Below are 23201 nucleotides of genomic sequence, written 5' to 3' on the forward strand. Positions count from 1 at the left end.
ACTGGTAAATTCCACCTTACATTTAATGAAGAATTATCACCAATCCCTCTCAAACTCTTCAAAAAATAGAAGTGGAGGGAATACTTCCTAACTCATTCTATGAGGCTGGTAGTACCCTGATACCACAGTCAGACATAAACAGCACAACAAAATAAAATTACAGACCAATGTTCCCTATGAACACTGATGCAAAAATACTAGCAAACAGAATTCAATAACACATTAAAAGAATTATACACCATGGCCAAGTGGGATTTATCCAAGGAATACGAAGTGAAGCAAAAATAAATTGATGTAACAGACCACATAAACAAAGGGCAGAAAAATCACATAGCCATCTAAATTGAAAGAGGAAAGGCAGTTGACAAAATTCAACACATTTTCACGATAAAAACACTCAGAGAACTAGGAAGACAAAGGAATTTCCTCAACTTGATAAAGAGAATTTTGAAAAACCCAAAGGTAACATCATACTTAATAGTGAAAGACTAAAAGCCTTCCACATAAGATCAGGAACAAGACAAGAATGTATTTTTGCCACTTCTATTCAACAGCAATAGGAAAGGAAAAATAAATAAAAGGTATCCAAATAGGAAAGGAGGAAGTAACTCATAGAGGACGTGATCTTATATAGAGAAAACCCTAAAGAATCGACAGAAAAGCTACTAGAGCTAATAAATGAATTCAGCAAAGTTTCAGGATATAAGATCAACACACAAAAGTCAAAGTTATAGTCCTATACACTAGCAATGAACAATCCAAAAAGGAAACTGAGAAAACACTTCCATTTACAATAACATTAAAAAGAATGAAATATGGGACGTCAGCAACATGGCGGTGTGAGCTCACCCAGGACTTTCTCCCCTCCAAAGTACAACCAAAAAGAGCAACTGCTTTCCAACCAAAAAAACAATCCTAATAACAGAAATCATGAGAGACTGACAGCAGCCAAACGATGGAAGGCGGAGAGGCTGCAGCCGGCCTTGGAGGGACTGGAAGAGGATAGGAGAGAACTTCGCTCACTCCCCTAGAGACTGGGATCACTGCCGCAGGTGAGGGAAGAAGCGGGGGAGGGGCCGCACATCAGGGGATCATCCAGGACTCCCACCGCCCATGCAGCGAAACCCTCTAACAGGGGAAACATTTTGCGTACGGGAGCCCCAGCAAGCCAGGGCCCCAGGAGACCAGAAAGTGAGAGCGGACCCAATCCAGGTCAGCGTGAATGAAAGTGCCCCTCCTCCCCCAACCCACGCTGGGCGCTGCCATCTTGGCTGAAGGCGCAGGCTCAGAAAAGAAGCCTCTCGACCCCCATCTAGTGGCGACAGGCTGTAATTGCAGCTGAATAATAGTAGCGTGCAAAAACCGCTCCTCTACCATCCAGCAATTTATAAAAGCTCCAGTCCAAAAGGAAAACAATAAAAATACAGAAGTAGGTCCTGAGGGCTTGGAAGTGGGTAAACTAAGTGAAGAGGAATTCAAAATAGCTATCCTCAAAATAGTCAATGAGGTAAAGGGAAATATAGAGAAACAAGTCAACGAGTTCTGGAATTACTTGACAAAAGAGATCAAAATTATAAAGAAGAATCAACTAGAAATACTAGAGATGAAAAATACAACAGATCAGATAAAACAGAATACGGATTCCCTGATGCCCGTGTAGACACCACAGAGGAGCAAATTAGCATAATCGAAGATAGGCTGAATGGCTCCAGAGGAAGAAAGAGAACTAAGAATTAAAAAACTGAAGAAAATCTCAGAGAAATAGCTGACTCAATGAGAAAGTGCAACTTAAGAATCATCGGGATTCTTGAGGGCGTGGAAAAGAAAATGGAGCAGAAAGTGCGCTCAATGAAATAATAGAAGAGAACTTCCCAAATCTAGGAATTGAGAGAGAAATGTGTGTGGAGGAAGCTTTCAGATCTCCTAGATTAGTCAATGTAAAATGACCTACTGCAAGGCACATAGTAGTAAAGACGGCAAAAATGAAGGGAAAGAAAGAAAGAATACTCAGAGCAGCAAGGCAGAAGAAAATAACCTACAAAGGAACCCCCATCAGACTTTCAGCAGACTTCTCTATAGAAACCTTACAAACTAGGAGAGAATGGAATGACATATTCAAAACTTTAAAAGATAAAAATCTTCAGCCAAGAATACTCTATCCAGCAAAAATATCCTTCAGATATGAGGGAGAAATTAAATCTTTTCCAGACAAACAAAAGCTGAGGGACTCCGTAGTCACACGATCTCCACTACAAGATATCCTCAAGAAGGTTCTCGTACCTGAAAAAAGAAACAAAGGGAGTAAGGGGTCACAAAACACAGAGTAGGGAGACAAATAGATAGAATCTGAATAGGATAGCAAATATCCAACTATAGCATTAAGATAAAGGGAAGGAAATCACAAAAGCAAACACAATCTTATCACTCATCACAAGTTGGAATAAGAGACGAAAATAATAATTTAGGAGGGGAGGAGGAAAGGGACTGAAACAGCGTAGGCTGAGGAAGTAAGTGACCACCAGAAAATGGACTATGTCATACATGAGATTCTGAATACAAACTTCAGGGTAGCCACTAAACTAAAAATCAGAACAGAGACACAAAACATAAATAAGGAAAAATCTAAGAAACCCAGCAAAAGAAATTGCAGAAGTCAATGGGTAGGCTAAAACACACAGGACGAGAAACAAAGGAAACACAGGAAAACCAGCAACAGAATGACAGCATTAATCCCTCATGCATCAATACTCACCCTCAATGTAAACGGACTGAATTCTCCAATACAGAGACATATAGTGGCAAAATGGATCAAAGAACAAGATCCAACAATTTGTTGCCTCCAGGAAACACACCTCACCTCCAAGGACAAACAAAGGCTCAGAGTGAAGGGGTGGAAGACAATACTCCAAGCTAATAGCAAAGAAAAGACAGCAGATGTCGCAATGCTTATATCAGACAAAACAGACTTCAAGATCAGGCAGGTAAAGAGAGACACAGAGGGACAATATATAATGATCAAAGGGACACTTTATCAAGAAGAAATGACGCTTATAAATATCTATGCACCCAACACAGGAGCACCAAAGTTCATAAAGCAGCTATTAACAAACCTAAAAGAAGATATCAAAAATAACACAATAATAGTAGGGGACCTCAACACCCCACTCACATCAATGGACAGATGATCCAGGCTGAAAATCAACAAAGAAACAGTGGAGCTAAACAAAAAGCTAAAGTTGGACTTACTAGACATATATAGAACACTTCATCCAAAAACAGCAGAATACAAATTCTTCTCAAGCGCTCATGGAACATTCTCAAGCATAGATCATATGTTGGGAAACAAGGCAAGCCTCCACAAATTTTAAAAAATTGAAATAATAACAAGCATCTTCTCCGATCATAATGCTGTAAAGCTAGAAATTAATTACAAGAAAGAAGCTGAGAAAGGCACAAGGATGTGGAAACTAAACAATACGCTATTGAATAAGCAATGAATCATAAGGAAGAAATCAAAAAATACCTGGAGGCAAATGAAAACAATAACATGCCATACCGACTCATATGGGATGCAGCAAAAGCTGTATTAAGAGGAAAATTAATCGCACTACAGGCACATCTTAACAAACAAGAAAACTCCCAAATCAGCAATCTTAAACTACACCTAAGTGGATTAAAGAAAGAACAAACAAAGCCCAAATTCAGCAGAGGGAGAGAAATAATAAAAATCAGAGCAGAAATAAATGCTATTGAAACAAAAAAGACAGTAGAAAAGATCAACGAAACAAACAGTTGGTTCTTTGAGAAGATAAGTAAAATTGACAAACCCCTAGCCAGACTTACAAAGAAAAAAAGAGAGAAAGCTCAAACAAACAAAATCAGAAATGAAAGAGGAGAAATAACAACAGACTTTACTGAAATACAACGGATTATAAGAGAATACTACAAAAACTATATGCCAGCAAAATGGATAACCTAGAGGAAATGGATAAATTCTTGGACTCCTACAACCTCCCAAAGCTCACTCAAGAAGCAGCAGACAATTTGAACAGACCGATCATAAGAAAAGAGACTGAAACAGCCATCAAAAGCATCCCAAAGAATAAAACCCCAGGACCAGATGGCTTTCCTGGGGAATTCGACCAAACTTTCAGAGAGAATTTAATACCTATCCTTTTCAAGCTATTCCAAAAAATTAGGGAGGATGGAACACTTCGTAACACATTCTACGAGGCCAACATCACGCTGATACCAAAACCTGACAAGGACAGCTCGAAAAAAGAGAACTACAGGCCAATATCACTCATGAATACAGATGCCAAAATTCTCAACGTAATTTTGGCAACCCAAATACAGCAATTCATCACAAGGATCATACATCATGATCAGGTGGGATTCATACCAGGGACACAGGGATGGTTCAACATCCGCAAATCAATCAACATGATACACCACATCAACAAGCTGAGGAATAAAAACCACATGACCATCTCAACAGATGCAGAGAAAGCATTTGACAAGATCCAACAGCCATTTATGATAAAAACTGAACAAAATGGGCATAGAAGGGAACTACCTCAATATACTAAAGGCCATATATGACAAACCCACAGCCAACATCATTCTCAATGGGCAAAAACTGAGCGCCATCCCCTGAGAACAGGAACAAGACAAGGACGCCCTCTATCACCACTCTTATTTAACATAGTACTGGAGGTCCTGGCCACAGCAATCAGGCAAGAAAAAGGAATAAAAGGAATCCAAATGGGGGGGGAGGGGAGAAGAAGTGAAACTCTCGCTGTTTGCAGACGACATGATCTTATATATAGAAAACCCCAAAGAATCCATTGGAAAACTTTTGGAAGTAATCAACAACTACAGCAAAGTTGCAGAGTATAAAATCAATTTACATAAATCAGTAGTATTTCTATACTCTAGTAACGAACTAACAGAAAAAGAACTCACGAATACAATACCATTCACAATTGCAACAAAAAGCATAAAATACCTCGGGGTGAATTTAAATAAGGAAGTGAAAGACCTATACAATGAAAATTACAAGGCTTTTCTGAAAGAACTGGATGACGACATAAATAGATGGAAAGACATTCTGTGGACATGGATTGGAAGAACAGACATAGTTAAAATGTCCATTCTACCTAAAGCAATCTACAGATTCAACACCATCCCAATCAGAATCCCAATGACATTCTTTACAGAAATAGAACAAAGAATCCTAAAATTCATATGGGGCAACAAAAGACCCCAAATTGCTAAAGCAATCCTGAGAAAAAAAGAACACAGCTGGAGGCATCACAATCCCTGACTTCAAAACACACTACAAAGCTACAGTAATCAAAACAGCATGGTACTGGTACAAAAACAGGTACACAGATCAATGGAACAGAATTGAAAGCCCAGAAATAAAACCACACATCCATGGACAGGTAATCTTCGACAAAGGAGCACAGGGCCTACATTGGAGAAAAGAAAGTCTTTTCAACAAATGGTGCTGGGAAAACTGGAAAGCCACATGTAAAAGAATGAAAATTGACCATTGTTTTTCACCATTCACCAAAATAAACTCAAAATGGATCAAAGAGCTAAAGGTGAGACCTGAAACCATAAGGCTTCTAGAAGAAAATGTAGGCAGTACACTCTTTGACATCAGTATTAAAAGGATCTTTTTGGACACCATGTCTTCTCAGACAAGGGAAACAATAGAAAGAATAAACAAATGGGACTTCATCAGACTAAAGAGCTTCTTCAAGGCAAGGGAAAACAGGATTGAAACAAAAAAACAACCCAATAACTGGGAAAAAAATATTTGCAAGTAATACATCTGACAAAGGCTTAATATCCATAATACATAAAGAACTCTCACAACTCAACAACAAAAAATTAACCCCATCAAAAAGTGGGCAGGAGACATGAACACACATTTCTCCAAAGAAGATATACAGATGGCCAATAGGCACATGAAAAGATGTTCACCATCGCTGATCATCAGGGAAATGCAAATCAAAACTACACTAACATATCACCTTACACCCATTAGAATGGCAAAAATAGCTAAAACAAATAGTAACAAATGTTGGAGAGGTTGTGGAGAAAAAGGAACCCTCATACACTGTTGGTGGAAATGCAAACTGGTGCAGCCACTATGTAAAACAGTATGGAGATTCCTCAAACAGTTAAAAATAGAACTACCATATGATCCAGCTATTCCACTACTGGGTATCTATCCAGAGAGCTTGAAGTTTCTTGCAGCATTATTTACAATTGCCAAGATGTGGCAGCAACCTAAGTGCCCATCAACAGATGACTGGATAATATATATAATATATATACAACGGAATACTACTCAGCCGTAAAAAAGAACAAAATCGTCCCATTTGCAACAACATGGATGGACCTTGAGGGAATTATGTTAAGTGAAATAAGCCAGATGACAATCTCTGTGTGACTCCACTCATATGAGGAATTTAAACCTGTGGACAAAGAGAACAGATTAGTGGCTACCAGGGGAAAGGGGGTTGGGGGTGGGCACAAAGGGTGAAGGGTTGCACCTACAACACGACTGACAGACAATAATATACAAGTGAAATTTCACAAGATTGTAAGCTATCATTAACTCAACAAAAAATTTTTAAAAAAAGAGAATGAAATATGCAGGAATAAATTTAATCAAAGAGCTTCAAAACTCAAACAATGAAAACTACAAAACATTGCTTAAAAAAATTACAGAAGACCTAAATAAACAGAATGGCATCCCGTGTTCATGGACTGAAGGATTTACTATTGTTAAGAGAGCAATATTCCCCAAGTGACCTACAGATTCAATGTAATCCCTATCAAAATTGCAACAGCTATTACTGCAGAAGTAGAAAAGTCAATCCAAAAATTCACAGGGAAATGCAAGCGATCCCACACAGCCAAACCAATCCTGAAAAAGAACGACAGAGTTGGAACACTCTCACTTCCCAATTTCAAAACCTGCTACAAAGCTGAAGTAATTAAAACAGTGTGGTACTAGCATAAGGATAGACAGAGACCAATGGAACAAAACAGAACAGCCCAGAAATAAAACCATACATCTAGGGTCAACTGATATTGGACAAGGATGCCAAGACCACTGAATGGAGAAAGAAGAGTCTCATCAACAAACGGTGCTAGGCGAATTGTATATCCACGTGCAGAAGACTGAAGTTGGATCCCTATCTCACATCACGTACAAAAACTAACTCAAAATGGATTGAGACCTAAATATAAGAGAGCTAAAATTATAAAATCCTTAGAAGAAAATAGAGATGAATCTTCATAACTTTGGATTTGGCAAAGATTTCTTGGATGGCATCAAATACAGATACAACGAAAGGAAAAATAGATAACTCGGACTTCATCAAAACTGAAAACTTCTGTGCATCAAAGAACACAACCGAGAGAGTGAAAAGACAACCCAGAGAAAGGGAAAAAATACTCACAAATCATGTATCTAATAAGGGATTAATATCCAGAACTTATAAATGACTCCTACAACTAAACAAAAAAGACCAAACACCCTAATTTAAAATTGGGCAAAAGACTTCAATAGACATTTCTTTAAAGAAGATACATAAACAGCCAATAAGCACGTGAAAAGATGCTATACATCAGTAATCATTAGTGAAATACAAATCAAAACCACAATGAGATAACACTTTACATCCATTAGGTTGGCTATTATCAAAAAAATGAAATAAAAAGCATTGTTGGCAAGAATGTGAAGAAACTGGAATGCTTATACACTGCAGGGAATGTAAAATAGTACAGCTGCTGTAAAAAACGGTTTGTTGGTTCCGCAAGACATTACAGATAGAATTCCACTTCTAGGTATACACCCAGAAGAACTGAAAGCAGGGACTCGAGCAGACATTTCTACACCACTGTTTACAACAGCACTACACACTATACTCAAAAGATAGAAACAAACCAAATGTCCATCAACAGATGAATGGATAAACATGGTATATACATACAATTAATGGAATATTATTCAGCCTTACAAAGGAATTAAGTTCTGATACATGCTACAAAATGGATGAACTTTGAGGACATTATGCTAAGTTAAATAAGCCAAACACAAAAGGACAAATATTGCACGATTCCACTTATATAAAGGTATCTAGAAAAGTCAAATTCACAGAGACAGAAAATAGAATGGTAGTTACCACAGGTTTGGGGGGAGAGGGGATTGGCGAGCCATTGTTTAATGGGTACAGAGTTTCAGTTTGGGACAATGAAAAAGTTCTGGAGATGGATGGAGGTGACAGCTGCACAACAATGCGAATTATTTAACGCCACTGAATTGTACATTTAAAAAGAGTTAAAATGGTACGTTTTATGTTTTATAAATTTTATTACAATTAAATAAACAAAGCCTTAAGGTTTTCTTGCAGGTCCTACAAGATGGGAGCTCCTGTTTCCTCTATGGCCTTCTCTCCTACTAAGACAGCACCTTATGAAATTGCAACATCCCACCTTAGAACATCTACTCTGATCAATAATAATATTGAACTCTTAAAATGTACACGACATTATCTTATTTAATATTGACTTCCAATTACTTCTTTACTTTTAATACCCATTTTCGGTAGAGGTAATCATCAAGATTCAGAGATTGAGTTTCCAAGGCAAGCATGGAACTCAATTAAGATTTTAACCCATGTCTTTATTACCATTAAGCTATACTTCCCCTTATGCTATGAGAGAAAAGTTGGGTTCCCCATAATGCACAGACATTCGCAAATATGTAAAAGAATCTCCAAAACTTTTATTTTAATAAATAGTACATAGTAAATTTCATTCAAAATTAATACGAATTATTTCTCACTACTCGTCTCCAGTCCCTAATCACATTTTACAGCGTTTATAATCTCATACTAAAAATATCTTGGTTGAAATTGTTTTTTTATACTGAGTATTAATTGGTCTTTTTAAACAGGTTCTAAATAAACTCGCTTAAATAAAAAAAAATAAAATAGACCACAATGACATATCACTTCACACCCACTAGAATGGCCATATTTTTTTTTTAAAACACCAGAAAACACAAGGAGCTGGAGAAACTGAAACCTTCAAAGATAGCTGATGGCAATGTTAAGATGTGCCACTGTAGAAAACAGTTCGGCATTTCCTCAATAAGTTAAACACAGAATTACCATAAATTATGATTATGACTCAGCAATTCCACTCTTGGGTTTATATCCAAGAGATATGAACACATATGTCCAAACAAGAAAATGTACATAAATGTTCATAGTAGCACTATTCACCATAGCCAAAAGGGAGAAACAAACCAAATGCCCATCGACTGGTGAATGGATACACAAATGTAGGATATCCACACAAAGGAGTATTACTCAGTCCTAAAAAGGAATGAAGTACTTGGGGTTGGCCCTGTGTCTGAATGGTTAAGTTCACAGGCTCCGCTTCGGCGGCCCCGGGTTTCGCCGGTTCATAATCCTGGGTGCGGGGACACGGCACCGCTCATAGATCCACGCTGAGGCGGCGTCCCACACGCCACACCTAGAAGGATCCACAACTGAAAATACACAACTGTGTACCGGGGGGCTTTGGGAGAAAAAGGAAAAATACAATCTTTAAAAGAAAAAATAAGCAGCACAAGAGAAAAACAGCCTCCAAACGCACTTGATGGCTAAGAGGTGGCCTGCCAGGCACAGCTTCCCTTGCAATAAATCTTACTTCCCATCAACCCACGTTAACCAGCTCCCCATCCCTCGTGGAAGAAATAAATAGGCTCTAATTACTTTTGCTCGAAATTTGCCCAGAAAGCGGAGAAACATTTGAGGCCTGCCTTCCCACCCACTAAAGCCGGACTTCACAAAAACTAACGCACACGAGTCCTCCAGGAGGAAAACCCTGCGTTAGTATCCCCCGCCTCGAGGTAGACCCAAGGATATCCTTCAGGATCGGCGCACAGAAACAATGGAAATTCCAGGCAAGCCCTCCCACTCACCCCCAAAACACGGACTGACCCCACGGGCTGCCGAAGAAAACATTCCGCAAGGCCGGGGTACTTCCCGTCTCCAGCAGCCGAAACGCCACGAAGCCGTCCCAGGATCTCGCATCCTCCCGCCCGCTCGCCCGCCCCTCCCCCGCTTCCCACCCCCCACCCCCACTGCAGCCCCACGCAGTTTCCAGGCCCCAAGATTAGGAGGAATGACCGGGACACCAACACCCGCCTCCGGCTTGGGAGTCTCAATCCCACCAGCTCCGGAGAATCAAGACAGGAGGGCGGCTGAGCCGCGGCGGCCGAGGAGGCTGGAGGGAGCGACCCCCACGCCACCCCCACCCCGGCCTGAGTCGAGCGCCGAAGCCGCCTCCCCGAAAGGGAAAAGGATGCCTCTCTCCGCCAAGCAACACGCCAGCCTCTGCCCTCACGCCAGCGCTTCCCGACTCAGAGGGCGCGGAGGCCCGGCAGCCGGGACCCGGGAGACGGGCTTGTTTTACCTCAGGGGTTCAGCAGTCACGGTTTCGCTTCAACGCCTTGTCGGCTTCAGCGAGCGGAGGGCGCCGCTCTGCGCTCCCGGCGCCCGGTTACGACAGCCGTTCTGTCGGGCCGAGGCTCAGGCAGGAGAAGTGGCGCGGCCTCCCTCTGCCGCGTCCCGTTGTCCACGGGCTCCCTCCGCCGCGGCGCAGGCGCTTCTTGGCCGCGGAGACACACCTTCGTTGGGGGCCTGTTGCTAAGGCGGTCTGCGTCGTTTCATCCCGTCTACCTTGTCGTGGGGGGTCCAGGTCAGTCCCATTGACCTGAAAGTGCTAGTGCTTTTTTTTTTTTAAGATTTTATTTTTTTCCCTTTTCTCCCCCAAGCCCCCCGGTACATAGTCGTGTATTCTTCGTTGTGGTTTCTTCTAGTTGTGGCATGTGGGACGCTGCCTCAGCGTGGTCTGATGAGCAGTGCCATGTCCGCTCCCAGGATTCGAACCAACGAAACACTGGGCTGCCTGCAGCGGAGCGCGCGAGCCCAACCACTCAGCCACGGGGCCAGCCCCTCGGAAAGTGCTTTTTGACCCGTCTTCTGTTCTTGGACTTACTGACAAAACAATAATATTTTACTATAGAATAATACTATATATGAATACTATAATATTAGTATATTACTATACTAAGCCTTTATCTGGGTTATCTCATGTAATCCTTATGCCCTTTGAGGCAGATAAACGCTTGTTAGCTACATTTTCCAGATGAGGAAACCAAGACACAAAGTCCCACAGTCATGGAACTGAAATTCAGATCAGACACTGCCCTCTTAATCACTACTCTGTATGGCCATATTGTATATTTTTTCTTATATTCCAGGTTCTCGAGTTCTTTGCTTTCCTAGATGTTTTATATATAATAGTCAGCATGCCACAATGCTTAAAAACATAAACCCACGGCCGAGTGGTTGAGTTCCCGCACTCCGCTGCAGGTGGCCCAGTGTTTCGTTGGTTGGAGTCCTGGGCGCGGACATGGCATGCTCATCAAACCACGCTGAGGCGGTGTCCCACATGCCACAACTGGAAGGACCCACAACGAAGAATATAATACAAATATGTACCAGGGTCTTTGGGGAGAAAAAGGAAAAAGAAAATCTGTAAAAAAAAAAAAAAAAAGCAAACATATACACAGACCTACCTCGTGTTATTGCGCTTCACTTTATTGCTCTTCTCAAACATTGCACTTTTTACAAATTGAAGGTTTGTGGCCTTGAACAAGTCTGTTGGTGCCATTTTTCCAACAGCATTTGCTTACTTCATATCTGTGCACCACATTTTGGAAATTCTCGCAAAATTTCAAATGTTTTCATTATTACTATATTTGTTATCATGATCTGTGATCAGTGGTCTTTGAGATTACTACTATAATTGTTTTAGGGCACCACGAACCTCACCTACATAAGACAGCAAACTGAATAGATGTGTGTTCGGACAGCAATTTCCCTTCTCTCTCCCGCTCCTCAGGCCTCCCTATTCCCTGAGACACAATATTAAAATTAGGCCAATTAATAACCCTACAATGGCCTATGGGTGTTCCAAGTGAAAGGAAGAGTCGCATGTCTCTCACTTTAAATCAAAACCTAGAAATGATTAAGCTTAGTGAGGAAGACATATCAAAAGCCAAGACAGGCTGAAAGCTAGGCCTCTTATGCCAAACAATTAGCCAAGCTGTGAATGCAAATGAAAAGTTCTTGAAGGAAATTAAAAGTGCTACTTCAGCGAACACGCAAATAAAAAAGCGAAAGAGCCTTATTGCTGAGATGGAGAAAGGTTTAGTAGTCTGGATAGAAGATCAAACCAGCCACAACATCCCCTTAACCCAAAGCCTAATGCGGAGCAAGGTCCTAACTCTTCAATCCTCCGAAGGCTGAGAGAAGTGAGAAAGCTGCAGAAGAAAAGTTTGAAGCTAGCAGAGGTTGGTCCATGAGTTGCAAGGAAAGAAACCATCTCCATAACATGAAAGTGCAAGGTGAAGCAGCAAGTGCTGACGTGGAAGCTGCAGCAAGTTCTCCAGAAGATCTAACCAGGATAAAGATGATGGTGGCCACACTAAACAACAGATATTCAATGTAGACAAAACAGCCTTATATTAGAAGAAGATGCCATCTAGGACTTTCATAATTGGCGAGGAAAAGTCAATGCCTTGCTTCAAAGCTTCAAAGGACAGGCTGACTCTCTCGTTAGGGGCTAATGTACCTGGTAACTTCAAGTTAAAGCCAATGCGCATTCACCATTCTGAAAATCCTAGGACCCTTAAGAATTATGCTAAAGGTACTCTGTCTAAGCTCTATAAATCAAACAACAAAGCCTGGATGACAGCACATCTATTTACAACATGGTTGAGTCAATATTTAAGCCCACCATTGAGACCTACTGCTCAGAAAAAAAGATTCCTTTCAAAATATTACTGCTTATTGACAATGCACCTGGTCACCCAAGAGCTCTGATGGAGATTGCAACGAGATTAATATTGTGTTCGTGCCTCCTCACACAACATCCATTCTGCAGCCCGTGGACCAAGGACTAACTTCAACTTTCAAGTCTTATTATTGAAGAAATACATTTTGTAATGCTATAGCTGCCATAGTTAGTGACTCCACTGATGGACCAGGGCAAAGTAAATTGCAAACCTTCTGGAAAGGATTCACCATTCCAGATGCCACTAAGAATATTTGTGATTCATGGGAACAGGTCAAAATAGCAACATTAACAGGAGTTTAGAAGTTGATTCCAAACCTCATGGATGACTTTGAGGGGTTCAAGACTTCAGCGGAGGAAGTAACGGCAGATGTGGTGGAAATAGCAAGAGAACTAGAATTGGAAGTGGAACGTGAGGATGTGACTATATTGCTCCAATCGCATGATAAAACTTTCACAGATGAGGAGTTGCTTCTTATGGATGAGCAAAGAAGGTGGTTTTTTGAGATGGAATCTACTCCTGGAGAAGATGCTGTGAAGATTATTGAAATGACAACAAAGAATTTAGGATATTACATAAACTTAGTCGATAAAGCAGTAGCAGGCTTTGAGAGGATTGATTCCAATTTCGAAAGAAGTTCTGTGGGTAAAATGCTATCAAACAGCATCACATGCTGCAGAGAAATCATTCATGAAAGAAAGAATCAATCAATGTGGCAAACTTCACTGTTGTCTTATTTTAAGAAGTTGCCACAGCCACCCCAACCTTCAGCAATAACCACCCTGATCAGTCAGCAGCCAGCAGCATTGAGGCAAGACCCTCCACCAGCAAAAAGATTATGACTTACAGAAGGCTCAGATGATGGTTAGCATTTTTTAGCGATAAAGTATTTTTAATTAAGGCATGTATATATTTTCAGACATAATGCCACTTAATATTAATAGACTTAATAGACTATAGCATAGTGTCAACATAACTTTTATATGTCCTGGGAAACCAAAAAGTTCCTGTGACTCGCTTTATTGTGCTATTTGCTTTATCGTGGTGGTCTGGAACCAAACCCACAATATCCCCAATGTATGCCTGTGTGTGTGTGTGTGTGTGTGTGTGTGTAACATAAGACCAACTTGAGATCTGCATACAATTCTTCCAATATTGAATAAATCCAAAACTGCCACTTGGAATACACATACACATCGACCTTTTCCCCAGTCTGATGTGATATTTAGCTCACAGAACAACCAATCTAGGTCTATTTTCTCCTCATTACAGAGGTTTGGCTGGATGAGCTCTAAAAGCCTCTCCAACTTTCATGTTCTATAAGTTAATTGTCGATTGGTAATCTCTGCAAGTCACAAATCAGTTCTCTAAAATCGAATGGCCTCAAATTTTATTTCCAATTTTATTCTGCCATACATGTTTTAGTCCATTCCATTTACTTTTATTGAAATTTGCAAGACCTCCTGTTGTGTTTAGGTGACAGGGTTGCTGCTTTCTACTGGAATAGCAAGTGATGAGCCTTTCTTGAATGGAACACTTTGATAATCTGATAGACTCAGGCAACTTTTTAATCAAGAGAAGCTTTTACACATTTCAAGTCCTCTGTCAAGTATTCAAGTACCATTGCCAAATATACAAACTAGACTTCTGTATCTGGTATACTGATTTTATTCTTGTCTTCCATACATTAAATGTCACTTAAACATACAATTTGCAGAAGTTATATTTTCCTCCTTGGGAAATGCAATAAATTTGACAGGAGAGCCACTCCATTACATGACAGCACATGACTTTTAAACTAGTTCTTGCTGACAAGACTCCTTAACACTAAACAGCATTAAATGACAAATTCCACAAATAGAGAAACATCTTAATAACAAATTGATAATCACAGAATTTTTAAAATTTGTGAATCATAAGAAAGACAAGTCCAATAAAGGATGACTAACAAAGTTTTATTGATGGATTATTGTACATACATCACTTTTAGTAGATGATTCTCAATGAGTTTCCTTCAGCTATATTTTAGAAAAAGTTCACTGGCCCATATCGCTTTCATATTTTTCATCAAATTGCCACAGAAATCAACATAAAACCCTTTCTTGGACTCTTGACCATAAAGGTGTAATTTGTGAATCTGCTTTCGAAGAAAGACAAAGTAAATTACCCTTAAAAGAGCAAATTGGAGGAGAAAATAGATGCTCTCATAATTTGTAATAAATACCATCACAAATTGTGACTATTTTATGTCAAAATCATAATGCTTTGGCAATATCTATGAAATTTTTAAATGCATATATCCTTTAATCCAGAAATTTAACTTGTAGGAATTTACCCAACAGATATATGTGAAAAATGAGATGTTCACAAGACCATTCACTGCAGCATTGTTTGTAACATCAAAGCTTTGTAAATAACATAGATATTCCTCAACAGGACACCGGTTAAGTGAATTGTGCTATGCAGACAACAGAATACCACATAGCACCTTAATATAAAAATTTTTCAAAAATCATTTGCATTTCCATGCACTAACAATGATCAATCCAAAAAAAATTTTAAACAAATCTCATTTACTATAGCAACAGAAAGGATAAAATACTAAGGAATAAACTGAACCAAGGAGGCAAAAGATTTGTACACTGAAATCTAGAAACTATTCCTAAAAGAAAGTACAAATGAATGGAAAGATACGCCATGCTCATGGACTGGAAGACTTAGTGTTGTTAAATGGCCACACCAGCCAAAGGGACCTGCAAATCCAATGAAATCCCTATCAAAGGCCCAACATCATTATTCGCAGAAATAGAAAAAAATCCTAAAATTCACATGGAAGCTCAAGGGACCCTGAATAGCCGATACAATCTTACAAAGAAAGAGCAAAGGTGAAGACTATACATTTCTTGATTTCAAAAACTACTACAAAGCAACAGTAATCAAGATGATGTGGCATCGGCATGAAGACAGATATATAAACCAATGGAACAGAAAAGAAAGCCCAGAAATAAACCTTTGCATATATGGCCAAATAACTTTCAACAAGGATGCCAAGACTACACAATGGGGAAAAGAAAGTCTGTTCAACAAATGGTGTGAGGAAAATTGGATATCCACTTGCAAATAGTGAAGTTGGACCCTCAACTTACACCATATACAAAACTTACCTCAAAATGGATTAAAGACCTAAACCTATAAAATTCCTAGAAGAAAACATAGGGGGAAAGATTCAGGCCATTAGATTTGACAATGGTTTCTTGGATATGACACCAAAAGCACAGGCAGCAAAAGTAAAATAGACAAATGAGACTACAGTTGTGTGCCACATAACAACGTTTCAGTTAACAACGGACCACACGTACAACAGTGGTCCCATAAGATTAATACCATACAGCCTAGGTGTGTAGTAGGTTATACCATCTAGATTTGTGTAAGTACACTCTATGATCTTTGCACAACTCGGAAACCACCACATGATGCAGTTCTCAGACTTCCCCATCTTTAAGCAATGCATGACTGTATATCAAGCTTAAAAACTTCTGCACATCAAAGGAAACTATCAACAGAATGAAAAGACAACCTATTGGGGCTGGCCCCCTGGCTGAGTGGTTAAGTTTGTGTGCTCTACTTCCATGGCCCAGGGTTCCGCCAGTTCGGATCCTGGGCACAGACATGGCACCGCTCATCACGCCATGCTGAGGCAGCATCCCACACAGCACAACGAGAGGCACTCACAACTAGAATATACAACTATGTAGGGGGGGTCTTTGGGAAGAAAAAAAAAGAAGACTGGCAACAGTTGTTAGCTCAGTTGCCAATCTTTAAAAAAAAAAAGACAACCTATGGAATAGGAGAAAATACTTGCAAATCATATATTGATAAGGGGTTAATATCCAGAATATATAAGGCACTTGTACAATTTAACACCAAAAAACAAATAAGTCCATTAAAAAAATTGGTAAAGGACTTGAATAGACAATTCCCCAAAGAAGATATACAAATGTCCAACAAACATATGAAAAGATGCTCAACATCACAAATCATAAGAGAAATTCAAATCAAAACAACAATGAGATATTACCTCCTGCCTGTTGGAATGGCTATGATAAAAAGACAGGAATAAATGCTGGTGAGGATGTGGTGAAAGGGAACACTTATGCACTGTTGGTGGGGATGTAAAATGGTGTGGCTGCTGTGGAAAACAGTATGGAGGTTCCTCAAAAAGTTAAAAATAGGATTACCATATGGTCTAACACTTCCACTTCTGGATGCATACCTAAAACAAAAGAAAGCAGGGTCTCAGAGAGATATTTGATACTGATGTTTATGGTAGCATTATTCACAATAGCCAAAGGGGGAAACAATCCAAACTTCCTTTTACAATGAGTGAATAAAGAAAACGTGATATACCTCAACAAAATATTGGCAACCCGAATACAGCAATACATCAGAAAGATTATACACCATGATCAAGTGAGATTTACACCAGGGATGCACAGATGGTTAAACATCCACCAATCAATCAATGTGATACACCATATTATGAAGATGAGGAATGAAAATCATATGATCATCTCAATAAATGCAGAAAAAGCATTTGACAAGATCCAACACCCTTTTACAATAACAACTCTCAATAAAATGGGTATAGAAGGAAAGTACCTCAACATAATAAAGGCCCTATATGACAAACCCACAGCCAACATCATACTCAACAAGGAAAAACTAAGAGCCATCCCTCTGAGAACAGGAACAAAACAAGGGTGCCCACTCTTGCCACTCCTATTCAACATAGTAGTGGAGGTTTTGGCCAGAGCAATTAGGCAAGAAAAAAAAAGTTGTCCAAATTAGAAAGAAAGAAGAGAAACTCTCCCCGTTTGCAGATGACATGATTTTATATGTAGAAAACTCTAAAGAATCCATTGGAAAAGTATTAGAACTAATCAAGAACTACAGCAAAGCTGCAGGGTACAAAATCAACTTACAAAAATCAGTTGCATTTCTATGCTCTAATAACGAACTAACAGAAAGAGAACTCAAGAATACAATCCCATTTACAATCGCAACAAAAAGAACAAAATATCTAGGAATAAATTTAACCAAGGAGGTAAAAGATCTATACACTGAAAACTACAAGACATCATTGAAAGAAATCGATGATGACATAAAGAAAGGGAAAGATATTCCACGCTCATGGATCTGAAGAGTAAACATAGTTAAAATGCCCATAATACCTAAAGCAATCTACACATTCAATGCAATCCCAGTTAGAATCCTAATGACATTCTTCACAGAAATAAAACAAAGAATCCTAAAATTCATATGGGGTAACAAAAGACCCCAAATTTCTAAAGCAATGCTGAGAAAGATGAACGAAGCTGGAGGCATCACAATCCCTGACTTCAAAACATACTACAAAGCTACAGTGATCAAAACAGCATGGTAACTAGTACAAAAACAGGCACACATATCAATGCAATAGAAGTGAAAGCCCAGAATGAAAACCACACATCTATGGACAGCTAATCTTTGACAAAGGTGCCAAGAATATACAATGGAGAAAGGAAAGTCTCTTCAATAAATGGTGTTGGGAAAACTGGACAGTCACATGCAAAAGAATGAAAGTAGACCATTATCTTGCATCATACACAAAAATCACCCAAAATGGAGTGAAGTCTTGAAGGTAAGATGTGAAACCATAAAACTCCTAGAAGAAAACATAGGTAGTGCACTCTTTGACATCAGTCTTAGAAGGACCTTTTCAAATACTATGTCTCTTCAGGCAAGAGAAACAAAAGAAAAAATAAACAAATGGGCCTAAATCAGACTAAAAAGCTTCTGCAAGGCAAAGAAAGCCATGAAGTAAATGAAAAGACAACCCACCAACTGGGAGATAATATTTGCAAATCATATATCTGACAAGAGGTTAATCTCCAAAATATATAAAGAACTCATACAACTCAACCAAAAAACAAACAACCTGATCAAAAAATGGGCAGAGGATACAAACAGACATTTTCCCAAAGAAGATATACAATAAGCACATGAAAGGATGTTCAACGTAACTAATTATTAGGGAAATGAAAATCAAAACTACAATGAGATACCACCTTACACCTGTTAGAATGGCTATAATCACCAAGACAAAAAACAGTAAATGTTGGAGAGGATGTGGAGACAAGGGAACCCTCCTACACTGCTGATGGGAATGCAAACTGGTGCAGCTAATATAGAAAGCAGCATGGAGATTTATCAAAAAAGTAAAAATAGAAATACCATATGGGGGCTGGCCCCGTGGCCGAGCGGTTGGGTTCACGTGCTCTGCTTCGGTGGCCCAGGGTTTCATAGGTTTGGATCCTGGGTGCAGACATGCCACCGCTCATCAGGCCATGCTGAAACGGCATCCCACATAGCACAACCAGAGGTACTCACAACTAGAATATACTGGGGGGCTTTGGAGAGAAGAAGAAGAAAAAAAAAAAGAAGAAGATTGGCTGGGGCCAGTCCCATGGCCGAGTGGTTAAGTTCGCGCGCTCCGCTGCGGCGGCCCAGGGTTCAGATCCTGGGCGTGGACATGGCACTGCTCGTCAGGCCACGTTGAGGCGGTGTCCCACATCCCACAAACAGAGGGACCTGCAACTAAGATATACAACTGTGTACAGGGGGGTTTGGGGAGATAAAGCAGAAAAAAAAAAAAGACTGGCAACAGTTGTTAGCCCAGGTGCCAATCTTAAAAGAAAAGAAAAAAAAGAAATACCATATGACCTGGCTATCCCACTACTGGGTATTTATCCAAATAATTTGAAATCAACAATTCAAAGAGACTTATGCACTCCTATGTTCATTGCAGCATTATTCACTATAGCCAGGATACAGAAGTCAACCCAAGTGCCCATCGACTGACGAATGGATAAAGAAGATGTGGTATATTTACACACAATGGAATACTACTCAGCCATAGAAAAAGACAAAACCGTCCCATTTGCAACAACATGGATGGAGTTTGAGACTATTATGTTAAGCTAAATAGACCAGGCAGAGAAAGAAAAACACCAAATGATTTCACTCATATGTGGAAGATAAACAAATATATGGACAAAGAGAACAGATTAGTGGTTACCAGAGCAGGAGGGGGTTGGGAAGTGGACAAAAGAAGTAAAGGGCACATATATATATGATAACTGACAAATAATAATGTACAACTGAAATTTCACAATGTTATAAGCTATTATGACCTCAATAAAATAAAGAACATATATATAAAAAAGAAAATGTTATATGCATACATACATATATACATACATACATACATCAATACATACACACACAATGGAATATTATGCAGCCTTAAAAAAGAAGGCAATCCTTTCATGTGCTACGACATGAATGAACCTCGAGGATATCACGCTAAGGGAAATAAACCAGTCACAAAAGGACAAATGCTTTATGATTCCATTCCTATGAAATATCTAAAATAGTCAAAATCATAGAAACAGAAAGTAGAAAAGTGGTTGACAAGGGTTAGGGAGGGGGCATTAGTGTTTAATGGGTATAGAGTTTCAGTTCTGCGAGATTATGCGGTTTGAAAGATCTGTCGCACAACAATGTGGAGATACTTAACACTACCGAACTGCACACTGAAAATGGTTAAGGTGGTAAATGGAATCTTTTGTGGGCTTTTTTGCCACAATAAAAACTTTTTTAAAGAAGGCAGGGCTAGATGTACAGATATGTGAGATGTTTTCCTAGTTATACCATTAATGAAAAAAAAAGCAAGTCACATAACACTGTGCATAGTATTTTAATATTTGTGTTAGGGGTGAGTGAGGAGAGGAGAGAGAAGATAAGATAAAAAGTGAAATAACTCGGAAAGAATGAAAATTACGCTTGATAATGGTAGTAGCCTTGGGAAAGTAATCTGGTAGCTGGGGGAACAGGGCAGGAGGCACCTTCACTATACTTCACTATATACTCTTCGTCCCACTTATATTTTGTACCATCTGAGTGGATTTCCTATTCAAACAATGGACGTAATTTCAATATCAAGGCAGTGTAGTATTAGTGGAAGAATGCACAGATAGATCAGTGGAACAGAATAGAGGGCCCAGAAATAACCCGCAGAGTCAACTGATCTCTGACAAAGGACCAAAGGCAATTCAATGGGGAGAGGACAGTCTTTTCAACAAATGGTGCTAGAAGAACTGGACATTTACATGCAAAGAAAGCAAAGCTAGACACAGACCTTGCACTTTTCATAAAAATTAACTCAAAATGGATACAGATCTAAATTTAAAATACAAAACTATAAACTCCTATAAGCAAAATGGGAGAAAATCTAGGGGATTGTGAGTGACAAATAAAAATGGCAAGCAATAGGATATATTGGAGTATATGAGGAAGCGATTTGGTAGAAACCTAATTCGGCCTGACTTCTTTTTTTTCCTCCAAAAGGGCCTGACTGGCTATTGAGCACGCACTGCATATCTGCTTAGACATTTCCTTTGGCCAGAACAAAGGCCCTTGAGATAAAGATGCAACTTCCCCCCCGACATTAGCATTTTTCTTTAGGCTAGGAACTGATTGCTGCACTCACCTCCCAGCTCACCTGTGACCACCCAGCTGGAGACAACAGACTGGCACCCCGCTGTGTTCACAGAGACAGAAGACCTACCTGCTATTTCCATCAATCGCTGTGCCGACAGAGCAGTCTCTCGACTATTGTGGGAGGGACATTTCAATCCTATGTGAAACATCCTCTTTGAGGGTATATAACCACCCTTATACCCAAACATCTTTGGAGTGTTCTGTTCCTTTGTGGAAAGACTCTCCCAGGTTATAATCCTCAGATTTAAGCTCAGAATAAACTCATCCAAATTTTCATTTATAGATTGGATATGGATTATTTTCGTCGACATGAGTTTGGCAATGACTTCTCAGATGCAACACAAAAAGCATGATCTATTAAAGAAAAAATTGATAACTTGGATTTTATTATTAATTAAAAACTTCTGCTCTGCAAAAGACACTGTTAAGAGAATGAAAAGATAAGCCAGAGACTGGGAGAAAATCTTTACAAGATATATCTAATAAAGGACTGGTATCCAAGATATGCAAAGAACTCTTACAACTCAACAATAAGAAAACAAAGACTCAACTTAAAAATGGGCAAAAGAACTGAACAGACACCTCACCAAAGAAGATATGCTGATGGCAAATAAACTTATAAAAAATGCTCAACATCATATGTCATCAGGAAATTGCACATTAAAAGAACAATGAGGGGCTGGTCTGGTGGCATAGTGGTTAAGTTTGTGTGCTCTGCTTTGGCAGCCTGGGGTTCATGGTTCAGATTCCAGGCACAGCCTACACATGTCTCATCAAGCCATGCTCTAGTGGCAATCCCACATACAAGACAGAGGAAGATTAGCACGAATTTTAGTTCAGGGACAATCTTCCTCAAGCAGAGAGGAAGATTGGCAACAGATGTTAGCTCAGGGCCAATCTTCCTCAAGCAAACAGAGGAAGATTGGCAACAGACTAGCTCAGGGCCAATCTTTGCTGCCTGCCCCTCCCCCTCCCCGACACACACAAAAGGATACAAAGCATTCACTGAAATATACTAATCAGGGGCCAGCCCCACAGCTCAGTAGGTTAAAGTTCTGTGTGCTCTGCTTCAGCTGCCTGGGGGGTTCGTGGGTTCGGATCCCAGGTGCAGACCTATTCCACTCGTCAGTCATGCTGTGTAGGCATCCCATGTACAAAGTAGGGGAAGATCAGCACAGACACTAGCTCGGGGTTAATCTTCCTCAGGCAAAGAAAAATAAAAGGGGGGGATTGGCCAGGGATGTTAGCTCGGGGTGAATCTTCCTCACAAAGAAAAGAAAAAAAACAGAAATATACTAGTCACCACTGATTCTGCAGGCAGGGTTTATTTGAATGCCCCTAAATTGTCACCCAGAAGAGCCTGAAGATCATGCTTCAACATTTCCACCACGAGTCCTACTCTATCCAGCTATACTCACATTTTCAGGACAATGACCAAATACAAAGTGGTGTCAGCGAGAATACATCAATACAGAGTCAGGGCCAAGGCATTAGTGTCTGTTTTAATTTTGAACTGTGGTACAATATACAGAAATTGACCATCTTTGCCATTTGTAAACGTACAGTTCAGTAGCGTTAAGTTCATCACACTATTGTGCAACCTCCAGAATTCTTTTCATCTTGCAAAATTGAAACTCTA

General features: G+C 39.7%; 1 protein-coding gene across 6 annotated transcripts in view; it reads right to left on the bottom strand.

The window, feature by feature from the left end:
- The window catches only part of LOC111772037 (myosin phosphatase Rho-interacting protein-like), a 93064-nt gene that overhangs the window by 58004 nt on the left and 11859 nt on the right, over positions 1-23201 (bottom strand). Inside the window, exons 1-3 of one of the 6 annotated variants that reach the window (XM_070234966.1) lie at positions 19235-19327; positions 17200-17234; positions 16126-16161 (exon numbers count right to left, since the gene is read on the bottom strand). The exons of 4 other annotated variants lie outside the window; for them this stretch is intronic. In XM_070234966.1, the coding sequence (XP_070091067.1) occupies positions 16126-16161; positions 17200-17234; positions 19235-19304 (141 nt within the window). In that variant the 5' untranslated portion in view covers positions 19305-19327. Of the gene's footprint in view, positions 1-10037; positions 10148-16125; positions 16162-17199; positions 17235-19234; positions 19328-23201 lie in introns of those variants that run through there. One more of the 6 variants, XM_070234969.1, reaches the window with a different exon arrangement.

The sequence above is a fragment of the Equus caballus genome, chromosome 15 (genome assembly GCF_041296265.1).
Source record: "Equus caballus isolate H_3958 breed thoroughbred chromosome 15, TB-T2T, whole genome shotgun sequence".
Classification (NCBI taxonomy): domain Eukaryota; kingdom Metazoa; phylum Chordata; class Mammalia; order Perissodactyla; family Equidae; genus Equus; species Equus caballus.